This window comes from Lytechinus pictus, chromosome 12 (assembly GCF_037042905.1).
Source record: "Lytechinus pictus isolate F3 Inbred chromosome 12, Lp3.0, whole genome shotgun sequence".
NCBI classification, from domain to species: domain Eukaryota; kingdom Metazoa; phylum Echinodermata; class Echinoidea; order Temnopleuroida; family Toxopneustidae; genus Lytechinus; species Lytechinus pictus.
In genome coordinates, this window is record NC_087256.1 from 1,176,836 (window position 1) to 1,201,128 (window position 24,293).

Below are 24,293 nucleotides of genomic sequence, written 5' to 3' on the forward strand. Positions count from 1 at the left end.
GGTGCCTTTTACTTTGTACATTTTTTTTCATGGCACGGCCCCAATGCAAGTCAGACTCTGTATCTGTTTGGGTTTTGTGAAAATGTGGGAAAATAAAATTTATCTAAATTTATCTATCTATCTATCTAAAACGGATCCTTAATTCTCAGGTGAAAGGGGTACGTACAGTGGGGGCACTTGCTAACAGCATAAACGGATACTTCTCAGGTGAAAGGCCCAGCCATTGCTGTACACATGCGTGACCAAAAAACGCGTTAAAATGGGTGTTTTTCAGTTTTGGACGCGGGCCCAGTGTGGACTCGTCAAGGGTATCAAACTGATTTTCAAAAAAAAATGGTGGTTTTGAAAAACTGGTCAATGGTCAATCGCGAGGTCAAACGTAATTAGGGTATTTTCCCCAAAGCCTTTCCCTTTTTTTAGGGGTCATATTCCCGGCGACAACTTGTTTAGGGGCCAAAATGTGTAAATGGAGCCCGCGAAAAACTTGTTTAGGGTGTTATTTTGCACACGTTTAGGGGGCGGTGTTTGGAAATAATTTGGTCATGCATGTGTACAGCAATAAATTTGACAGCCCCCCCCCCCCGGGTGAAAGGGGCACAGGAATGACAGGATATGTTCGTGAAGGGCACTTTTACTTGGGTAAAAATGGGCACTGATACGAGAAAGGGCACATAAAAGATGGCAAATTAAAGGGCACTTAATTGCTAATGGCAGCATAAAACGGATCCTTCTGAGGTGAAGGGGGCACAGGACTTATTCGTAAGGGGCACTTTTCTTGGGTAAAAAGGGGTGCTGATTCGAGAAAGGTCACTTAAAAGAAGGCAAAGTGGCACTCCTTAACATATAAAACGGGTCCTTCTGAGGTAAAAGGGGCACAGGACCTTCCGTGGGGGCACTTTTGTTGGGTAAAAAGGGGCACTGATTCGAGAAAGGGCACTTACAAGAAGGCAAGGGAGCACTTGCAGGTGAAAGGGGCACAGAACACGTTCATGAGGGGAATTTTTTGTAAAATTTGGCACTGATACAAGATATGGCACTTGCTAACACATAAAACAGGTCCTTCTCAGGTGAAAAGGGCACAGAACACGTCCGTGAGGGGCACTTTTTGGAGAAAAAATGGCAAGAAAAAGGGCAATTGGTAACACCTAAAACGGGTCCTCTTCCAATGAAAGGGGCACAGTACACATTCGTGAGGGGGCATTTTTCTCGCGTAAAAAGGGCACTTTTTCAGTGCTTCAAAAAGTGGGGGGCACTGTGCCCCCGCCCCCCCAGGATCGCCGCCCATGGAAGTGACAAAAACTATAAATAAAAATAAATAAGGTGAAAAGGTCAAAGGTCTACTAGGGAAAGAAAGAAAAAATGAAAAAGGGTAGATAGATAGATATTAGATAGATAGATAGATAGAATGAAGGAAGAAAGAAAGAAAAAAAAAGAACGAAAGAAAGAAGGATTAAGGATGGAAGGAAGGAAGGATGAAAGGAAGGAAGGGAGTAAAGAAGGAAGGGAGGAAGGAAGGAAGGAAGAATTAAAGAAAGAAAGAAAAAAAAAAAAAAGAAAGGAAGACAGAAAGAAAGAAAGGATGAAGGAAGAAAAGATGGAAGGAAGGAAGGATGGAAGGAAGGAAGGAAGGAAGGAAGGAAGGAAGGAAGGAAGGAAGGAAGGAAGGTAGGAAGGAAGGAAGGAAGGAAGGAAGGAAGGAAGGAAGGAAAGAAGGAAGGAAGGAAGGAAGGAAGGAAGGAAGGAAGGAAGGAAGGGAGAATTAAGGAAAGACAAAAAAGAAAAAAAAAGACATACTGTAAAAAAAAATTAGTTGAAATTACTCAATAAAATTGTGGCAAAAAATTGCCTTAATTTTTTTAAGTATTTATGAGTTTGGCAGTTTTAAGTAAAATTTACTTATTTTCTTTGCATCCATTTTACTCAAGAAAATTAAGTTACAATAACTTAATTCAATTAAGTAAAACAATCACTAAATATTTGAAAAAATCAAATGGGGGAAGAGGGACTTTCGTGATTCGAAAGTCCGTCCCCCATCGTCCCAATTTTTGTTGGCATCATTTTCATCTGAAACATGTTGTATCTAAATATTAGACTTTGTGCATTGTCACTTACCTGTACAGGTATAGGTACTGACATTGATATTTATACGCGATCGTTTCATTCTTACAAATAAAACAGTGAGAGAGAATAATATAAGCATTTTCTGAAAACCTAAAAACAAATCTGAAATTTTCTGCTAAATTACAATTTAATGGTGATTTTTCTTTGATTCAACAAAAGAATAAAATAGTTAGCACACCCTTATCCAAAACAATTTCAAACACATATAGATATGACATTTATTAAAAAGAAAACAACATTTACTTGCTCTAATGAATATTCATGCATTATTTAAATATGGCGTTCATTGAAAAATATAAGTACATTCAACATGATTTTATAAGTAATAATAATCTTTGCCTAATTGAGTTAGATGTACTCAATCAAAGCAAGCTATCAATACGTGAATGTTCTTAAATGTATATTGAACGCAAATAAATCAAGTAAATTAAAAGACAAGTTAAAACTACTTAAAAAAAACGAAAAATAATTACAAATTGTAAATTCTACTTAAATACATTAAGTGTTAATTACTGATTCAGAATTTTTTTTTTACAGTGCAGAAAGACAGAAAGAAAGAAAGAAATAAAGAAAGGATTAAGGAAGAAAGGAAGGAAGGATGGAAGGAAGGAAGCAAAAGAAAGAAAGAGGAAGAAAGCTCAAATTTGAAACGAAACAAAAAATGCAATCACCTAACAAAAATCTTGCTGATATTTGTTTTAAATATATTTTAAAAATTGTTGGAAAAATAAACGTTTTAGAAATGAATAAAATTTCACAGAGAAACATTGACAAACTTAAAAATCAAATGAATCATCGCGGTCTTGCCTTGTTTCGATAACAGTCCTGAAAGTGTCTACCGGGCCCGGGCATCGCCTCTTGGACAATATAAAAATTATCACTGTCCTATACTATGATACGTATTATTCAGATATTTCTTTTCTTCATATTGATATAATTTCTTTTTTTTTCTTCTGCATGTAACACAAAATATAACAAAGAGGTTTTGACAATAAATCGGAAATATGCACCATTGAACATATCAGTCGCTTGCGAAAAAGGGATTGTCATTGTATATAAGCAAATATATGCTTGGGAATGCATGTGACAAACATAGGGGCCGTTTCATTAAGCTGTTGGTAAATTCAGAGTAACTTTAAGAAGATATGCACCATATTTAGCATGATTAGGCCCTGATGTTCATTGGTGATTATTTAGGGCGTAAGAATGGTTCACCAGTCGTTCTTAAAAGTCGCTCTGAACTGACGAATGGCTATATGAAACGGCCCCTAGGACAGTCTTGGAATGTAAAGACCAATCCCAGTTTTACATTTTCGTAGGCAGGTATAGGGCAGATGAAATTAGCTATCAAGTCATTAGTATTCATCTTTTGACGTAGTTTTCTAGCTGCCCGCACAATATTGTCATCACGTTTCTTTCGTTGAACTTCAAATATTTTATCATTATCAATGATAATGACATTGATGATGATGATGATGATGATGATACAGTCTGGACCAGCAATAGATGGCGCCATAACACATAACGCATTATTAGATATTGTCCTCGTTGATTATGCTCATCAATAATTATTCGCCCTTGCAGAATCTTGGAAGCTGCATGAGCTATAAGTATGATTTCTCGGATTCTTGAAATAATCTACTTTTTCAATGTTTTCCCTATTATTTGCTTCATAAGAAATCAATCGAAAAAAACACACAACCTTTTTTAGGTTTCTTTCTTATTTACAGATGTTACCTTTTAAAAACGTATTCGGTGACGAAAAAGAAATGAGTGGATAAATCATCCTTTGCAAAGTGATATTGCTGTTTGTGATGAACTGCATATATAGTCATCATTGATTTCTTATTTTTTGTGATCAGGCGCGAATCCTTGTGTTTTTCTAAAGGGATGCATTTTGTCCAATATAGAGGGGAGTCATCATAAAAAAATGAATGGTGTTTGGTCTCCATATGGTTATTGACGATAAAAAGGCGGATCACTCCCAATGAAGGCATCTTATTTTTTTGCTCCTCTCTCTCTCTCTTTGTTGCAATTTTACGCAGTGCGTCCGCAATCCCCCCCCCCCTGGATCTGCACCTGTATTTTATGGTGATGATTCCCCCTCCCCAATGGCGTATCATATGGCGTATATATTATAAACTCCTCAAAAAAGTTTGGAAATCTTAGTTTAGCCATTAATTTCTCCCAACTCTCAATTTTACACAATGCATATTTGATATCATTCAAAAGATCATTTAATTCTCTTTAAAATGATACCTATACGTGATATGATTATATGGTTCACATGGAGGTGCAGTGCCTTGAAGTGCGGGGCAAGGTCAAAATTCAAAAGTTGCAAAATGACACAATATTGAAAGTCACTGTTCTTTTTTTCCGTGGTGATGAGTGAGTTTCTCAGCGGTTTCTTATTGTTTTCATGCACATTATAACATCAACATTTTTTTACATGGAATCAAACACACATCTGCACAAGCAAACGCATAACATACAAACAAACAAACAAACAATCATGCACGGGTATTTCAAACCACGGACTCAAACCATGTTATCTCGCAGATAGGAGTAGTAGTAGTAGGAGTAGTAGTAGTAGTATCATTACTATAATACTCCTACTGGCTACTGCTACTATACTATTAATATTATTGCCATCATCATCATCCTTATTGCTGATATTGTTGTTGTTGTTATTGTTATCGGATAAAGAAATCCTATTAAGAAATGTTTTACATACGAACCAAATTATCTCTGTAAAAATGAAATTACCCAAAAGGGCGTTGGCCTGTTGCTCTGGCAACATAGGCAATGAGCTCACAATTATCCGGCGAGGCCGCGCCCCTCATTTCGGATTGTTTTTGTGATCATGTCAGGTCAAAGGGCAATCTCTTTGTACGTACGTACGTACGTCCGGCCGTAGGAGCTTGTTGCGCGCGCACACAACACAATGAGTAATGCACGTACGGTTAACGTTGATCTTTCTTGAATTTCTTGGTTGGAAAAATTGTGTATTGGGACTTTTTGGAAGCAAAATAAACACAAAGGAATGCATCCTTACACAGAGGGAATGACTTTGACGAATTAGAAATGGAACGTACCGTCAATTCGCAATGAAATCGAATGAATTAGTATCCATTTTATGCTTTTCATTTCGATATTCTTGTAGATAGTTCAATCATTTCTTCGCCGTAGGCCGCAGGCATTTGTCCACAAACATGTCGGCTGCGCCTTCAGCTGCGGGCATGCATGGGCATGGAAGTCAAGGTGGAACTCGGAGTGGAGAGTTTATTGTTGGCAGCGACAAATACAAATATCGCTTGGTGAGAAAGATAGGCAGTGGATCTTTTGGAGATATATATCTTGGAATTCACGTTCTAAATGGAGAGGCAAGTACTAGTAGTAGTCAGAGGCCAGCCCAGATTTTTATTTTTATTAGACTAAAATTTAGACTAAAAATAGATTGACCAGTTGACTAACTTATATTTACTAAAAATCCAGTTAGGCCTAGTCTTAATTCTAGATCTAAAGAGAATTTTTTTGTCCTTGACCTTGTCAAACTTTTTCATTGCAAATAATTAACGTAAAATTCAATAGAAGTATTGAACAAAGTCGAAAAAAGAAACCAAAAGATAAATTTTACAAATTGACAATAAGATTGATCGGAATCAGCAGATCTCACTTCTCAGACTCACTTTTCATTAGGGTCTATTTTACTAGTATTAACATTGATTAGATGTCAGGTAAAACGGACTCTAGATCTAACAGTAACATTAGAGGATCTAAATGTTATTAAGTCATAAGTCATTTGATTTTGAAACATTTTTTTTGTCATACTTTTTTTTAGTCGTAGATCTAGCTCAGAAACGTACAACGTAATCAGAAAAATCAGTCTATTTCGGTCAGGATTAGACAGCTGGCAGCCGTCGACCGTTTTGAATTTTTTAAAATTTCTCCTCGTAGTCGTACACAGACGGCTCGCGATCGTGCAGCCGCCATTAGGGCCTTTTTTAGGGGGTTAACGATGCAAAATCCCCCAACGGGGCTCATTGATTTTTGTCATTCATAAAAATATATAAAAAGAATTGGACCAAAATATAACATTATTAGGCCCTATTCCGTTTTGGCCTGAAATGCAACAAAACGGCAAAAGGAAAAAAAAGTGACTTACTTCGGCTGTCGCGCAATCCCACTTCCCTGGTTTATCCGAACTTAATAATACATTTGAACATATGGCCATTGAGTCCCTGTACAAATGGAGTTAGAACTTTGGTCTCTGTAATTGGTGAGTGGAGCCAACGGAGTTCAGCGGAACAACCAATATAACAGAGACCGAAGCTTTTGGTCTAGTAGGTCAGGTTATGGCATGCTCCATTGAGATTTTGTTACTTTTGTCTGGCTAAGTAACACGGTAAGGAATAGGACTGAAAAAAATCAGAAAATGTTTAACCTCTGCCGAAAAATACAGCAGATTTTTCAGTCTATGTAACATGACAACTTGTGAGACAGATGCAGATTTCAGCTAGACGGGTCTACAGGGAGGATGCTGATAAGGGAGTTTGATTTGTACTACTACAGTGTAGTAGCTCTAAAATAGATGTAAATCTAGTCCCTTTAATTTGCATTGTCTGTTTTGGTTATTTGATGTACTTGTTGGCAATTATATTGTATCAATTTTATTTTCAATAGGCTCTAGATTCTAGGGCCTAGTGTTTATTTTCTAAATGTCATGATTGGAAGCTTTGGTCTACATGTAGCTGCACCAAAAGTCGGCAGGAAATATTGCTAAAATTAGTGGGACTAAAAGTCTCACCATAATTCCCAGTTTAGTTTTTCAGATCATGCCCAGAGGATGTGCACTGCAGCGTTTATTTTATGGTATTGGCACTTATGCACGACAAGTCACAGTTAACTCTTTTGTGAAACACCCCCGGGGGGGGGGGGGTACTTGACTTATAACATGATAACTAATTAACTATGTGCCGCGCCAAAGTCGAAATAGGGGGGTCTGGAACTAAAACTTGGTCTTAAAACGGGGGTCTCCAGAACGGCTCTTGGATCAACGTCTTTTCAACTCTTGCTAAAAATGCAATGCTCTGGAACTGACCATATAAGAAAGGGGGTCTCTGGAACTGATTAGATTGTGGGTGTAATTGGTAGTGGCTATGTAAAAAACGTGCACATGTCTTGCTATATTCATATTGGGCTTGTGCAAGCTAACTGCAGGCGCGGGGAACTTTGGCGGGCTGGCAAAATGGCTCCACGCCAATTGAGCTTGCCGCTCCGACCAGCTGAGTAGTTCATGATGGCCGCTCTCTTGAACAAGATATCACAAATTTGAGGGTCTCTGGAACAGAAAAAATTGGAATTTCTATGGCTTTCTGAATTAATGATCCTCTGGAACGGAAATGGGGGTCTCAACACCGCGGCACATACCTATCATACTTTAATACTAAGTACCCCCCCCCCCCCCCGGTAAACACCCAGAACTGTACTGTAAGTTTCACTTTCAGAATGCAGAAATAAGTTATCAATGATTTCTCCAAAATGGTGGAGGAAATATGTGTGATCTGGGAAACAAAAATTTTTTGTACAAACCGTACAACTCTTCTTGTGACATCTTCACTGACAGACTTCTTGGCCCCGTCTTACAAAGAGTTACGATTGATTGGATCAATCGTAACTCTATGGAAATCCAGCAGTGAGCAGTGTCATAAAAAATTTCTACAGGAAATTTGCACAATGTCCTTTGGAAGCAAAGAGAAGCACAGTGAACTTTCAAGAAAACAATGAATGCATGAATATGCATCAAAGCTAGAAAATATTTCGAACAAACATGCATAATAGATGTTTACCTTCCTGGCCGTCCATAGTTGCGATTGATCGGATCAATCACAACTCTTTCTAAGACGGGCCCCAGCAGGTCCCCATCTTACAAAGCGTTGCGATTGATTCGATCAATCGCAGCTATGGACAGCTACATGTAGCAACATCAACATAAAATACATGTTCAAAATATTTTCTTCATATCATGTATATTTGTTTACAAAGGACCATGTGGAAATTTCTTGTGGAAAAATTATGACGATGTTGGATTTCCATATAGTTGAGAATTGAGATCAGTTGGATCAATAATACATGTAACTCTTTGTAAGATGTGGCCCAGGTCTGTAAGAAGTGCAATAAAGCAGTTTTGAAGCATGCCAAATTGCCAATTTTAGTTAGAATAGTCTCAAGCAAAAATACTCAGCTGACAAGCAGTGAAAATGCATAAAAATTGTTGTGTTTGTAGTAAGTTAGTTTGTAGCTTATGCAAGGCTCCACATAAACTTTTTTTGGTGGTGGCCCGTTCGGGCCACCAAAACCTTCAAATAATTTTTTTTGGTGGCCCGTTAGTAGAGTTTGGTGGCCCGAAAAATGTAAAGAAAAACATTAAAAATGAATAAAACGAATTTAGGAAATATTAATTCTGCAGCCACTACCACTTAGTTACTTCCACTTTGTACATCTTGTATGTAAATCGTGATTGCTGTTATTTTACTTTGCTTATTGATTTGTGGTAATATATAAATTGTTCTATCATTGTTGAAAGAGAACAAAAGAATTGTATTGTTCCCAGCTATTATATACTATATACTATTATAGCAGGAGAAAATCACAGAAAAATATGCTGCAAAATTAGAACAATGCATAAAAGGGGGAAACATGCAAACAAAAATAATTTTTAGAATTGTATATTGAAAAGGAAAACAAAAATTATAAAATAAATAAGTGAAATTCAAAAAAAGAAAGAAAAAAAAGAACAGGAAAAAAAAATTTAGAGAAAAAAAAGAAAATGAAAGAAAAATGAATAAGACAAAATTAATAAAAAATGGGGAAAATTATTTTTATTCAGTAGAAACATATTCTTTAATCAGGCATATTCAATGGGAAGGGGTATTAATGGTTTAATCACTATAAAAAAATGAAAGAAAAAATAAGAAAACGGCAAAAGTTATATCTGGATAAAACAGTGAGAAAAGTCCTTCCTTATATTTGACAAAATGATGGAAAAATTCACATTTCAATGAAATGCCTTCCCAAAGTATTTACTTCCTCAAGAGTGGTTTAAAAAGTCATTTATAAACAAGAAAGAAAGAAGCTGTCTGTTTATTTTTGGCTCGAAACGACACAGCTTCGAAAGAAACCAAATATCAACATACACAAAAATGCACATGTGGGACTGTGATATACTCGCCTATGAGTTTTATGTGTATTAATGCATTTGGAAATCGGTCTTTTTGAGTCAAAAGAGAGGTCATAATTCCTCTTTTTAATACTCGCAAATAATCAGGATTTAGTAATATGGACAGTAGAAGGGAATTTCATTGGTGTAAAATGTGACTTTGACGTAGATTTTCAAAGTTCTATGGAAGATTTCTTAGCAGTAACATTTTGTATCGCAGCTCCCTGAGTGAAAAGTCTGCTAGTGCACAGCAAGCTGCATTGGTTTCATATGCAATATGCATGCTCACGCAGCCAGACAGCCGGCTGACTGTATGCTGTAGTGGTAGGCCTCCATCATGTCATGACTATGCAATCTTTGTGTGTGTGTATTTGTGTGTAGATTGACAAAAACGGCGCATGACGAATTGGCTTACAATTTCAACTGTAGAAAGTTGATAAATGCGTGCAAAATCGGGAGAAAAATTGCGCTACTTTGAAAATTATTGGTTGCCCGATTCGGGCCACCAAAACTTAACATTTTTCAAATAATGGTTGCCCGAGGTGAATTTCTGGTGGCCCCGGGCCACCGGGCCACCGCTAATGTCGAGCCTTGGCTTATGCAAGGCTCCACATTAACTTTTTTTGGTGGTGGCCCGTTCGGGCCACCAAAACCATCAAATAATTTTTTTTGGTGGCCCGATATTAAAGTTTGGTGGCCCGAAAAATATAAAGAAAAACATTAAAAATTAATCAAACAAACTTCTGAAATATTAATTCTGCAGCCACTACCACTAAGTTCCTTTCACTTTATACATCTTGTATGTAAACCTTGTTTGCTGTTATTTTACTTTGCTAATTGATAATTGTTTCTATCGTTGTAAAAATGAAATGATTGAAAGTGAATAAATGAATTGTATTGTTCGCAGGTTGTGTGGACTTTTTTTTAAATCTCTGTATAGAGATAATGGTAAAGTAAATAAATAGTGCATAGCAAACTCAGATAGATGTACAAAACAATGGTTTTTCCTTCCTTCCTCTTTGAATCCTAAAACCTAGATTATGCATGCCCCAAATCCAGTTTATTTCTGTTTTCTCTTTTGCAGCATATAGAAGGAGAAAATCACAGAAAAATATGCTGCAAAATTAGAACAATGCATAAAAGGGAGAAACAAACGAAAATTATTTTCAAAAAGTATATAACAAAAAGAAAACAAAAATAATAAAAGGAATTAGTGAAATAAAACAAAAGAAAGAAAATGAAGAAAGAAAAAAATCAAGAACAGGGAAAAAAAGAAAAAAAGAAAAGAAAAAAATTAGAGAGAAAAAAGAAAAGAAAATTAAAGAAAAATTAATAAAACAAAGTTAATATAAAAATGGGGAAAAGGGGGAAAATTAAGAAGCCATTACATATATTTTTAACAGCTGTGGCAACAGTTTATTCTGACTGGAATATAATTAAAAGCCAAGCATATAATTTTCACTTACCTTTTGGGAATGGCACATTTCTATTTTTATATCCTTTAGTTTGTATTATTTTATTTTCAGTAGAAACATATTTTTTAATCAGGCATATTCAATGGGAAGGGGTATAAATGGTTTAACCACTGTCAAAAAAAATGAAAGAAAAAAAAAGAAAACGGCAAAAACTATATTGGAAAAAAAGTGTGAGAAAAGTCCTTCCCTACATATATTTGCTAAAATGTTGGGGAAAAAAAAATCACATTTCATATCAATGAAATGCCTTCCCAAAGTATTTACTTTCTCAAGAGTGGTTTAAGAAGTCATTTATAAACAAGAAAGAAAGAAACTGTCTGTTTGTTTAAGGCTAGAAAATACACAGCTTCGAAAGAAACCAAGTATCAACATACATACAAATGCACACGTGGGACTGTGATGTACTTGCCTATGTGTTTTTATGTGCATTAATTCATGTGGAAATCGGTCTTTTTGAGTCAAAAGAGAGGTCATAATTCCTCTTCTTAATACTTGCAAATAATCAGGGTACACCAGATTTTCGTAATATAGACTGTAGAATTTCATTTCATTGGTGTAAAAGGTGACTTTGACTTAGATTTTTAAAGTTCTGTGGAAGATTTCTCAGCAGCAACATTTTTTATCGCAGCTCCCTGAGTCTGAATAGGCTGAGCTAGATCTAGAGCACTGCTGTATGCAGTGGCTTCATGCAAAGCTCACGCCAGCCGGCCGGCGCGGCTGGCTGGATAATAGCTACTGTATGCTATAGCTGTAGGCCTAATATGCAAACTGTGTGTGTGTGTATTTGTGTGTAGATCAACAAAAAAGGCGCATGACGAACTGGCTTGCAATTTGAGCTGTAGAAAGTTGATAAATGCGTGCAAAATTGGGAGAAAAATTGTGCTACTTTGAAAATTATTGGTTGCCCGATTCGGGCCACCAAAACTTAACATTTTATCAATAATGGTTGCCCGAGGTGAATTTTTGGTGGCCCCGGGCCACCGGGCCACCGCTAATGTCGAGCCTTGGCTTATGAGCTTTCAATTGGTATGGTATGATTTGTCAATTTGATTTTTTGCTCCAGTTGGGTCTTCAATACAGGAATGCACATCTCCCATGTAATTTGTACAGAACTCTCCCTCTCATCCACCCTCAAAATTTATTCTTATATGCAGTGTCATTAGTCATTAGATCATAAAATCATTAGAATTTTTTACAGACCTGATAATGCTTGCTTCTTTACTGATAATTTTATTTTCAAAATACCATTCTACTTTGCCAAATATAAATGATATCCTATAATTTCAGAGAGTTTATAAAGTACACTTTTGCAAAGTTGACGTGGGGGTTTGTTAGTAATTCTAAGCAGTGAATAATAATAAATGATATTAGATTTGGACATTTGTAATGTGCCAGTATTTATCAGGAGAAGATGCTCATGGTACAGTATTAAGAAAATAAAGAAATAGGGGGGATGTTAAAAGAGGGGAAGAGTACATACATGTACATGTGTACACCTGCAAGCTTGTGTGAATAAAACCGGGGCAGTATTTTCTATCTTTATTTCTTTTTTTTATTTTCATCTTTAAAATGAAATTGGTATCTCGCTGATAAAGTATGAAATCATGGTATCTGAGATGGATTTTTATCTAGTGTATGTGACAGAGTTATGCTAGTATAGACATACATGGATATGTACTGTATGTACAGTATATCCATTCAAAATCTAACAATGCAGATGATGTGCCTGTGTCTGTGCCTTTGAAGAAAATATAAATAAAAATAGAGTGGGGAAGGGGCAATTTTATCTCTGCATCATCAGTTTCAGCAATATTTCTCAGTAATCTAGATACAAAAAAATGAAAATGAAGGGATATTGGATAATACTTGACAATAATACATAATTTTAGATCAATAAAATATTTTTAAAGACTTTTGTTGACATGTATTGTCTTTGAAATCATGCATGAAATTTTGTGATATTTACATCTGAAAAGATATATGCGTTAAATGCATATTGTCCTTTTTTCAAAGATCCCCCTGTAAGAACTTGTTTGGGTATTATTTGAATGTAATATTAAAAAGTGATGCAATATCACTCCTCCATCAAACTTCTGGGCGAAAAGAATTTTCATTGGTTGAATGAGATGAGAGTGCTACAGCCTACATGTACATGTATCTCGATGGCTATTGTTTCAAAAATAGGTGCATCTTTACAGAGGTAAAATTAAGATAATGATCCTCAGAATACCACCCCAGGTGAGACGAGAAATATTGTCTTGTTGAAGTTCATTCCATAGGCATAGGAATGGCCTAGCATAAAAGGATTGATTACCCCATGAATTGATTTTGAGTAATTTTGAAGGGATTTTATTTTGGTCTCAATCATCCATTCATAATAATCTCCCACAATGTTGCTATGCATGAGAACATGCATTGATTGTATATCATCTTAAAAATGATACAGAGTACAGACTTCAGGTACATGTACAATGTAGTTTATGACATGTCTGTCTAGGCCCTGTTGACAGTGAGATGTATTCTAATGAGAAGTGTGATAATGTACACAATAAACAACAATGTACATATTGCACTTCACAATATGATAATTCATGTTGTCTGTGTCCTCTTTTTCTGTAGGAGGTAGCTGTCAAATTAGAGTCGGAGAAAGCGAAGCATCCACAGCTTTTGTATGAGAGCAAGCTGTATAAGATTCTACATGGAGGACCAGGGATTCCACAAATGAAGTAAGTGAAATCAAGATTTATTCATCTCATCTGCCAAGTCCATGTGTGCGTGTGTGTGTGTGTATCAATCAGATATAATTATTTACATGTACATAGACCTTAAATGTAGTATGTCACCATCCGGAAGACATGACCCAGGGCTTGAAGCTCTTTATAAATGTTTTTTTTTTATCCATGTAGCTTTAATTACAGACACCAGCTGCAATGCCCAGATCATCCTAATCTCAAGTTGATTTGAATATAAACTAGATTAATATTTCACAACAGCAAAGTTTTGAAAATTTTGAATCAGATATATGCATGTCTTTACCTACATGTACATGTAATAGAGTGCATCGTTCTTGAAACATTTGTTTTTCCCTCCCAAAATGCATGTACATGAAGGTGTAATAGGTCCATGGAAAAACATATTGTAGAAAAATACTGGTAACATTGTTTGAATTCATGATATAGTTTGAATTCATGATATAGTACATGTAATGTACATGTAGGAACTGTGAATGTCATCAGAGCTCTTGCCATTTTGCATCTGAAATCACATGCTCAGGATACTAGGGACATTTTGAATGTACCAGTACTACATGTACATGTAGGTCATTGTTCAAAATGGCTTTCCCCATTTAAAACAAAAACCCCATCCTTATTTAGGGATTCTTATTTTAGCTTGTTGAATGATAATCATCAAGCAAGTGTTGAAAGCTGTCAGACTAGAGCTATGTGTAATTGACCAAGGCAGTGCAAATCCGGCATTGCTGAGGGTTTTTTAGCCACTACCACAACTCAGATGAGTCATCATGACTATCGAAATAAAGACTCATAACTCGTCATGCCAAGGTATAGGTATGCAATGTATGCAAATGCAATGAATTTTAAATACTTTTTTTCTGTAGAGTCCCAGCAGAATATAGATGACTCAAAGCTTTCATCTTAACAACAAAATCAGCTGATTTTGTTGAAACTTATTTGATCACTTTGAAAAGAATTGAACGTAATTATTTCAAAATCAGTATTTTCATGTATGTGTACTATGATCTGAAATTCTGAATCATGTGAACGAATGTTGCCTGGGCATGAAGATGTCAGTGTAAAGCTCCTTGGTATAGTACATACATGTACAAATTATGTGTACAGACTCAGTACATATACAGGTATTCAGTATATGGTCGGATAGATGATGTGAAAGTACATGTACATGTAGACCATATTATTTGTACATGTGCATGTACCTGTAGCTTGTACTTTTGTGTGGTGTAGACCATGTTAAATGTACTATGCAATGTGTGGTGTGCATGTCTGTGGTTAGCTGATGCATCAAGCTCCATGAAACATGTTCATTATTTTTTTATGTACAGTGTTCATGTAATGTTTATTTGAAAGAAGAGAAATTATTCAGTGCATGTAGATGCATTTCTACATGTACAGTATATCTCAATGACTACATAAAAACTAATTTTCTTTCTTTGTCTCTCCCTCTTCCTGTCCTTGTTTTCTTTCCCATTCATTTTCTCCCTCCTTGCCTTCCAATCTACCTGTACCACCACCTGTTATCCCCTCTTCTTTTACACCTCCCTCCTCCATTCATCCATTCCCCTCTTTCTTCAAACCTCTCTACTTCCTTCACTCTTGCCCCTTATCTGCCTATCCCCCTCTTCCTTCACCCCTCCATCCTTCCTATACTCCCTCTTATCTTTACCCTTCCTCCTTCCTCTTCCATTCCTCCTTTTGATCCTCCACCTCTTCCTTTACCTCTCCATCCTTCCATCACCATTCCTCCTTTCTTCACTGTCCCTCCTTCCTTCAACCCCCTTCCTCCATCCTTCTCCTCCTTTCACCCATCCTCTATTCACCCTCCCTCCTTCATTCACCCTTCCCCTCTCGATCTTCACCCACTTTCCTTCACCCCTCTCTTCCTGCACTCCTCTTCCTTCATCCCTCTCTGTCTTCACCACTTCCTCCTCTCACCACTCCTTCCTCCCCTCACCACTCCTTCCTCCCTTCCTGGGTCCTCCTCTTCAATCCCTGTTTTCTGTTTCATTCTGTTCCTTGCCTTCCATTCATATTTTAGGTGGTTTGGTCAAGGTCATGATTACAACATCATGGTAATGGAGCTCCTTGGGCCCAGTCTTGAAGATCTCTTCAACTTTTGTTCAAGGAAGTTCACCATGAAAACAGTTCTTATGCTGGCTGATCAGGTTTGTTCTCCACATTTTATTTATAAATGATAGTGCAGCAGAAAGAAAAATCTTGGGCGCTGATCATAATTAACATCTATGCCTACATGTACATGTAGGCCAAATATTCAGGACTTGAAATGTGAAAATATCTGTCAAATTATTTCAATAAAAAAATAAAGAAAGAAGAAATTACGAGTGAACATTTAAGCAGAGCAAATACACCCAGTACAGAAGTACAATACATACTGTAGACATGATTTTCCCTGTTATTATTACTGTGTGTTGTAATTTGTGAGCATTTACATGTACCGGTACTTATATAATCAGCATTATCTTTTTCCAAATTTTTATAAAGCAGTAAATAATTTGACTTTTATTCTTATTTTACATGTAACTAGCAGTATTTTATCAATGGAGAAAATGCTTTGTCAGTGTTCTGTACAGTCTTAATACCAGTAAATACCAGTTGTGGTTACAATCTCAAAATGAGTTCAAACAGAATCAAATAAAATGATCGCCCAAGTGTAAATAAAAAATATGTGCCACTGCCAAATTACTCTAGATAGCAAAATTCATTGTCCACATATGCCTTTTTGTGTTAGTGATCATCATAATTTTCGTTTTTCAGCTAAGATTTCAAGATTTCACAAATAAATGTTTTAACCATAATTAGATCTATGATAATATGGTGGCATTTAACCTTGAGTTTAAAGACTTTCTCATGAAATAATTGTTGCAACTACTTCCTTTTATTTTACCTTTAAGAAATAAACTTGCTATATTATGTGGCATTCATTACTTACGAGGGATAATATGTGGGTTTACTGAAAATCAGTTGTAGTTCTGTGATTGCCCTTTGCTTGCATGCTCACAGTATGACAAGTTCTATGTTTCCTGGAAGGCAAACACAGCATAGAAAGTGTTCTTTGGATATGAGTCATTTTCCAACTGATAAACTATTGGCCTCCTTAATGTTTACTCAGCTTTAGAAAGTTCCTTTGTTTGTATAATCCCTACAATGTTGGAATCACCACAGCCAACAATGCCCCCTATCCAACCAATGGCATGGGCATGTGCTTCCCCCTCCCCAACCTTTGGAATATATAGGGTATGTCTGCATAATAACTTCTTTTTGGTCTGTCACCAGTTGTTCAATATAAATTGCTAAAAAAATACAAAGGGTGATTATAATTAGCCTCAAAATTTTCTTACGCATCTCCTTATAGGAGAATCCGAACCATACAAATAATTATATACATGGGACTACATATATTTTTTTACTTTAACAGACAATTATTGCTTGCTTTGTAAAATTTTAAAATTGATAATCTGAAGATCATAATTTTACATCATATTAAAAGAAAATTTTAAAATATAAGTTGCAAGAAAGGTTAAAAAATTTCTAATTTTGTGGTGCTGGACAAAGTGACTAACCGTAATGCAACTGACTGGAGTTTTTGTATCCACAAAAGAAACTTGAAGTTGCTTCCCAAATTCAAACGTCGATACCTATATATGTTTTGCAGGTATTTAAATTGGTAAAAGTGTTTTGATATGAAAGAAATATTAAAAGTATTCAGTCAGTTTTTTTCCTTGTCCTTTTTTTGTAATGCATCCTTTTCTCCTTTTCCCCATTTATTTTGCCAGCTGATTTGGGGGGCACATGACCCCCGTAGTTACGCCACTGTAGAGAGGACATTTTCCCAGCTCCTGAATTATGATTTTTTTTTTTGTAATAGTTTTAATTGCCAGCTAGAGAATATAATGTTCAATGATCAGACTTTTTTTCTCCCTCCCCCCTCTCTCATTGCCATGTAGTGTGGGGGGGGGGAGAGAATTATTTTATATCAATTTATACCAACTTTTTTTTATTAGCAAGGAGTTTATAGCAGCTGGTAACTCATTGGTTATAGATTATTCATCAATATTAAAAGAGAACTAAAACATTTGAAACTAGATGAATTCATATAAAAGAGAAAAATCCAAGAAACAGGTCAAATGAAAGTTTGAGTAATTATGCATTTGAATATTTAGATCTTCCCATTCTTCCCATTGGAAATGCGACCAAGATCTGTGATGTCAAAGAAATATTTCACTTAAATTTTCCCTTCTATCTAGTATATTCCAAGATCATGACTGTTCATTTGTATGGGAGGACATGCAATACAAGTTTCTAAACATTAAAGGAGAATGAAACTCTTGGAGCAGGTTAGCTTTTGTGAAAGCAGAAAAATCAAAGAATAAGATCAACAAAAGTTTGAGTAAAATAGGACTAGCAATAGAAGAGTTATGAGCATTTGAATGTCGAGATCACTAATAATGCTATGGAGATCCTCCCATTGGCAATGCGACCAAGATCTATGATGTCACAGATGAACAACTCTCCCCTTTTGGACACTGAAAATATACCCCAAAATACCCAAAACATCTCTTTTTGCTCATTCTAATCATATGACAAACGATTCATCAATGATATAATGTTGTGAAACCTCTGCACTTGTCCTCTCATAAAGAGAACACCTCACCTTGTGATAGACTCTATAAAAGTGAGAATATAAGTGAAATAAGTACTACAGTAATGAGGGAGTTGTACGTGTGTGACATCACAGATCTTGGTCGCATTGCCAATGGGAGGATCTACATGGCATTAGTGATCTCAATATTCAAATGCTCATAACTTTCTTATTATTCATTCAATCTTCCTCAAACTTTCAACAATATGTTTCTTTGATTTTTCTCTTTGATATGGATTCAGCTGGTTTCAAGGGTTTCATTCTCCTTTAACATGAATTGATTGTACTATCATTTTAAATGTAAATTAATTCGTAAAAAGAGTTTTGTTGAGTTTCCAAAAGGGAGAGTTTTATATGACAGCACAGATTTTAGTTGCATCATCATTGGGGGATAGTCCATAGCATTAGTGATACAGTCAGTCAAAATGCTAATTGATTTCTTTTTGTTTGTCCACTTTTACTCAATCTTTTCTTGATCTTCTTTCATTTTTCATAGTAACTTGTTCCATGGGTTCCATTCTCATTTTAAGGTCAAGTCCACCTCAGAAAAAATGTTGGTTTGAATCAATAGAGAAAATTCAGACAAGTATACACGTAATGCTGAAAATTTAATCAAAGTCAGATGTAAACTAACAAATTCTGACATTTTAAAATTTCGCTTAATTTTCACAAAATAGTTATATGCACAATTTAGTCACATGCAAATGAGAGAATCAATGATGTCCCTCATTCACTATTTCTTTTGTTTTTTATTGTTTGAATTATACGATATTTAAATTTTACAGATTTGACAATTAGGACCAATTGACTGAACCATAAAATGTTAAACAATGTTAATTCCACATGTTCAGCGAGAAATAAATCTTTGTTTCACAGGACAATACGGAGAAAATTAGAATATTTCATATTTTATTTTTTATATAATAAAATACAAAAGAAATAGTGAGTGACTGATGTCATCAGTTCCCTCATTTGCATACCGACCGTGACGTGCATATAAAATAAACTTTGAAATATAAAATTTTTCTTATTTTTGATGAAATTTTCAGTGTTGTGCTTTTTTTATTTTTCTCTTTTTATTCAAATCAAATATTTGTTGAGGTGGACTTAAAGTGAAGTACAGTGTTTGAATATTGTGCCAAAGGAATAGTTATATTTGTGATAGACTATTATAATGGGAGATGGTTATTTTTTTAATAAGAAGTAAGCCATTTTTAAGGGAGGTTCAGGCAGATAGATGTGGCTTTGTTATACAATCTAAGAATATTTCATTCTCCATGTCCATTTTTGAAAAAAAAAATTATACAAATTATGTACATGTAGGCCTCTATTTCGGGGGGGGGGGGGGGGGGATGGGGGTTGACTTGACAATAAAAAATAAATTCCTCTGCATGAATGTAGGCCGGCCATGGCTGCAATGTGGAAAATAATGATACATGTACTTCCCTTTACCTACACAACACAAATATTTTACAATTGAATTAAGTAAATGTAAAACAACATTGTGAAGGAAGAAAGAGTCTTTGTGTAACCAGTATTTTCGTACAAAGAAGTGTGGTACTCTGTGGTGAAATCATACAATTTCCTGTAAAACTGTCATGTGGGTTACTGTATAGTCATACTCTTGGGAGTACAGGAAGCCAAATCAGGAACAGTTATCCACACATTGATGAACAGAAGCTCACCTATAATGATCCCATTTATAGTCTTTCCTTTCAAACGAATGCAGGGTCTTAAATCTACAAAGGCATTGAACCGTTCATTTTCCCATCAGTCTGCTCCAGATTTGTATAGAATGGTAGTTTGATGTAATTGAATATTAGTATTAATGTATACATGTAGGGCGGGGGAGAAATTGCTTAAGTTAAGAGATGATTTTTTAAATTTCTCTTTATATAAGTTACAGAAATAGCTAAGCCCAATGATTTAATTGTACTCTTACCTATTTTTCAGTATGTGATTTAGTGTAACTAATCTTTGTGGTATGTAAAATGACACTAAATTATCACTCATAAACTTGTTTTATTCATTTAGTTTTCACTGAGTATCCAAATCTTGTACTACATGCATGTACATGTATGAGTCATTTTGTGTTATGATTTCCATAAAAAGATTTTTCTTTTCTTGTTTGCTTTTTGCTCTCCACTGTAGATGATAGCGAGGATTGAATACGTCCATCTTAAGAACTTCATCCATAGAGACATCAAACCGGACAATTTCCTTATGGGTATAGGAAGACACTGCAATCAAGTATGTTAATGATATTTCAAACTTGTTCTTTATTATTGCATTGTTTGACTTGTTTGAATGTGCTGAGGGACTTGATTTACCCTCTTTCAGAAGAGGCTGTGACCAAGACATATACCATAGGTATTTGGGGGAAAAAAGGACTGAAGAATAAAAAATTGTATTTGATCTTTTTTGTTTACCAATATTATTGCCTAATTAATTTTCATTTTCATTTTTATATTGACTTATCTGTTGAAAATCTACATAAAACATCATAGTCACATTCATGACAATACACTTTCATTGTATTTATTTTTCTCTTTGAATATCATTTAGCTTTTCCTCATAGACTTTGGTCTAGCAAAGAAATTCAAGGATTCAAGAAGCAAGCAACATATACAGTACAGAGAGGACAAAAACCTTACTGGTACAGCAAGATACGCCAGTATCAATGCACATCTTGGTATTGAGCAGAGGTGAGTAAACCTCTTTTGTATAGCTTCAATAACTTAAACAGCAGCATGAATCATGATTCAAAAAGCAATTACAAAATACAGATTTCAAGAGAAAACAAGGATGTGCTCAGTGTCCCCCATTTCTGGTTGTAAAATGTTTTTCAGATCTTGATTTGGGAAAAATTTAAATGCCAAAAAAGACGATCAGCATCACAAATGCAACAAAATGCATGAGACACTGAACACAATTGAGTTTTGTTATGATCTTTAATTGTTTTATGAAACTACTATGTAGGTGAAAGTTTGATATATCCTTGCATTTTTTACTTTGTGCTCTGCTTGTTTATTTTTTGCTATTTATTAAAATCAACTCTATAGATGGACTTAACCTTTGAATTTTGGTAAATTCCCAAATATTGTTGGTCACTATTCCATATTATTTGTGTTACGTACTAAAACTTTTATAGTGGTATGAAACAAAAATGTATTTTCATGGATGTCCTTTACAATTTTAAGGATAATTTATTTTTAATAGGCTGGCTCAATCCTGGGGGCCGTTTCATAAAGCTGTTCGTAAGTTAAGAGAGCTCTACTTAAAGAACGACTGGTGAACCTTTCTTAGGTGCTGAATTATACCAGTAACCATTTACTGCAAGAAAGGATCACCAGTCGTTTTTAAAGTCACTCTTATCTTACGAACAGCTTTATGAAACACCCACCTGGCCAAAATAAAAATAACCATGCACAATTTTTGTTTTTGGTATAGAACCATATCTCATTCATGGAATGGGCTTATGCTGAAAATCACATGATTTAATCCTTGTAGCTTGGATAAATACAAAAAGAAATACCTTGTGAGGGTGCTAAATATTGTGTCATGTGAATTTCAAATTTTCACAAAGAAGCAACAGATGGAGAAAAAAAACAATCAGAACTTTTGTAAGATTGGGAGGTTACATGTTACTTTGAAGAAAAAAAACCCTCACATTACATGTAACCTTTGACAAAGCTTTAGTCAGGCTTGAGTTCAATTTTACAGTTGTAGCTAAAAGTTTCATGGAGAAGAGGATATGCTTAATCCACTTTTTAATTTTCATTTTACCATATGTAACCATTATTATAAAACAAAGAATTACTGTAGGTACATGTATAAAAGCAAATCTTGATCAGGGGAGCGTTTCATGAAAAGGACTTGTGTGACATTTTTATCTGACAAGTTCTGTTTTATCTGACAGTTACCATAGTAACAGTGCTTCTCAGCCAGTCAAAATCGAGGAATGTTGTGAGATCAACAACTTTTCTGACATGAATGTTGATGAATCTTTTTTCAATGTAAAAACCTCTTTATGTGAGTGACTGGTACTAATGAAACAATTGATACTGAATGGTTTGCATCAATGCAAAAATTGAGTGATGAATGTTGGTGTCAAAGACAGGTCTGTAAACAAAGTTCTTTCTGTATGAATAAGACGTGTGGGTAGTTAACAGATGCCATATTGATTACACATTGAAGACATGAAGCAGACAATGATAGTGCATTCTTTGCATGCCAAGAAATCCATTGCTAGCCCTCACACAAGGTCATTTATGTAACCCCTTCTCCAGTGATACAAATGAACTTGAAAGGTCAAAGGTGAAGTACTGCAGTGCATGGGGTGTTGGTGCTAGTGTTAGTGTTAAACAGTGTCAGCCCAGTTTCTGAACTAAGTTCCAACATAGATTAAAGGTCAATCCTAACATCAACCTCGCTTTGAATCAGGTTTTTTGGGGTGTTCATGTAAGTGCTGTCTTGAACAAAAAACACCAGCTTACAACACTAAACTTGTTATCACCCAGTGATTCCAGAGTTACAATGGGACTTTGGGTGTCACAACAAAGGAACTTCATGCGGACCTTCAGTATATATTGTGGTTCATTGTACTTGTAGTATTTTGTTGATATTGATTGTCTTTGGACATGTGCGACACCTACACCCCATCAATCATCTTAAGGTCATCTTCTGAATGGTGTCACTGTTTATGGTCCAGTCAATACTTCATGCTGTGCTTTCAATATACTTCTTATGCGACTTCAATAATGCAGATGTCAACATCAGTGAAAAAATACACGTGGGCGGCGGGCGAATTCGCCCCAGAAATGCCTAAAGTCGCCCTCGAAATCACCCAAAATCATGCTTTCGGGGGCGACATAAAATCTGAATATCGCCCCCGAAATTATTTCCGAGTGATAACAACTCAACGACCCACTAGCGCCATATGCTCTAGCTCCGCTTACCATTTAAAAATCATCCAAAATCCACACTCAAAATCATGAATAGGCTAAGCCTTGAAAATAGCGAGGAGCGCAGTTTCAAATTCCGAAGTTGCATCCTTTTTTTCTGTACCATGTATTTCCACACACATGGTATAGAAAAAAAATAAACGCGACGGTCGGGAAACAGTTGCATGTATAGGGGTCCATTATGACTACCACCATGTGCAATTTCTAATGCACATGTTTCCCCTACAGATATCACAATTCTGTGAAAAAATAATTCGAATTACACAGGAAATAAATCCCAGAGTCTAGTAACCTATCATTGGTGAGTTGTCATTAGGCTCTGCTTTTCAAAACGGCCTATTAACATCCAAAATAACTTACCTTATTTATTAATTATAACTTAAAAATCATTTGTTTTATTTTTCTCGGGAATGTGGTAAATATCAGACAATAAATCATCAAACAAAGCTCCATCTATTTTACAAGGCCGGAGGCAGGCGCACGCATTGGCGCTTGTGTTAGCTAGCCAGTCTGAGCTTTGTCTCTCTGCCAGAGCTCTGGGGGACGATTCGCTCAGTAAAGGCCTCAATGATGGTGATTTTCTGTTTCAGACAGAGTTTACATTTCAGGTATATTATTCAAACTGCCAATAAAGTTTGATGATTTCTTCATTGTCATGTATATTTAAGTTCTTAATGAATACATTCTCACCAAATTTAGACTCCCCCATAGAGAAATGCAATTTTCATGGAGATCTGTGTTTTCAAAGAACTTCAGGAAAAGTTAGGGTATGTGGGCCTTTATTACATGTACATGGCCGAGTACAGGGTATTGTACTGGAATAGACGGAGTAGAAATTAGATATTGAATTCATTTATATCCAAGTCCAACTCACAGTCACACCCACACACACACACACCCAAGATTCTAAGCATGAAAAAAATAACTTAAAAAATCATACAATATTAAACAAAAAGTAATAATTCATTAATAAGTGAACAGGTATTCCTCAAAATACAAAAAAGTAGCATTCAAAAAGAGCCCCCAAAATGCAAAAAGTTGCCCTCGAAAGGTAGAAATGGAGCCCCGAAATTTGACAAAAAATTTAAAATGGAGCCCCCG

The 24,293-nt window shown here is 35.5% G+C and overlaps 1 protein-coding gene across 1 annotated transcript; it reads left to right on the forward strand.

The window, feature by feature from the left end:
• Positions 1-5,055: 5,055 nt before the first annotated feature.
• On the forward strand, positions 5,056-24,293 carry LOC129272824 (casein kinase I). The gene is made up of 5 exons (XM_054909923.2): positions 5,056-5,504; positions 13,435-13,541; positions 15,607-15,733; positions 20,380-20,478; positions 20,794-24,293. Exons 1-5 carry the CDS (start codon positions 5,334-5,336, stop codon positions 20,935-20,937), a joined length of 648 nt encoding a protein of 215 aa, XP_054765898.1. The 5' UTR covers positions 5,056-5,333; the 3' UTR covers positions 20,938-24,293.

What these genes read in the sequence shown, in the direction of transcription:
- LOC129272824 (XM_054909923.2), top strand. Translation starts at nt 5,334, where the DNA reads ATGTCGGCTGCGCCTTCAGCTGCGGGCATGCATGGGCATGGAAGTCAA. An exon ending in CCAGGGATTCCACAAATGAA is followed by an intron (nt 13,542 to 15,606) that starts GTAAGTGAAATC and finishes TTCATATTTTAG; the next exon opens with GTGGTTTGGTCAAGGTCATG. An exon ending in TAGGAAGACACTGCAATCAA is followed by an intron (nt 20,479 to 20,793) that starts GTATGTTAATGA and finishes AATATCATTTAG; the next exon opens with CTTTTCCTCATAGACTTTGG.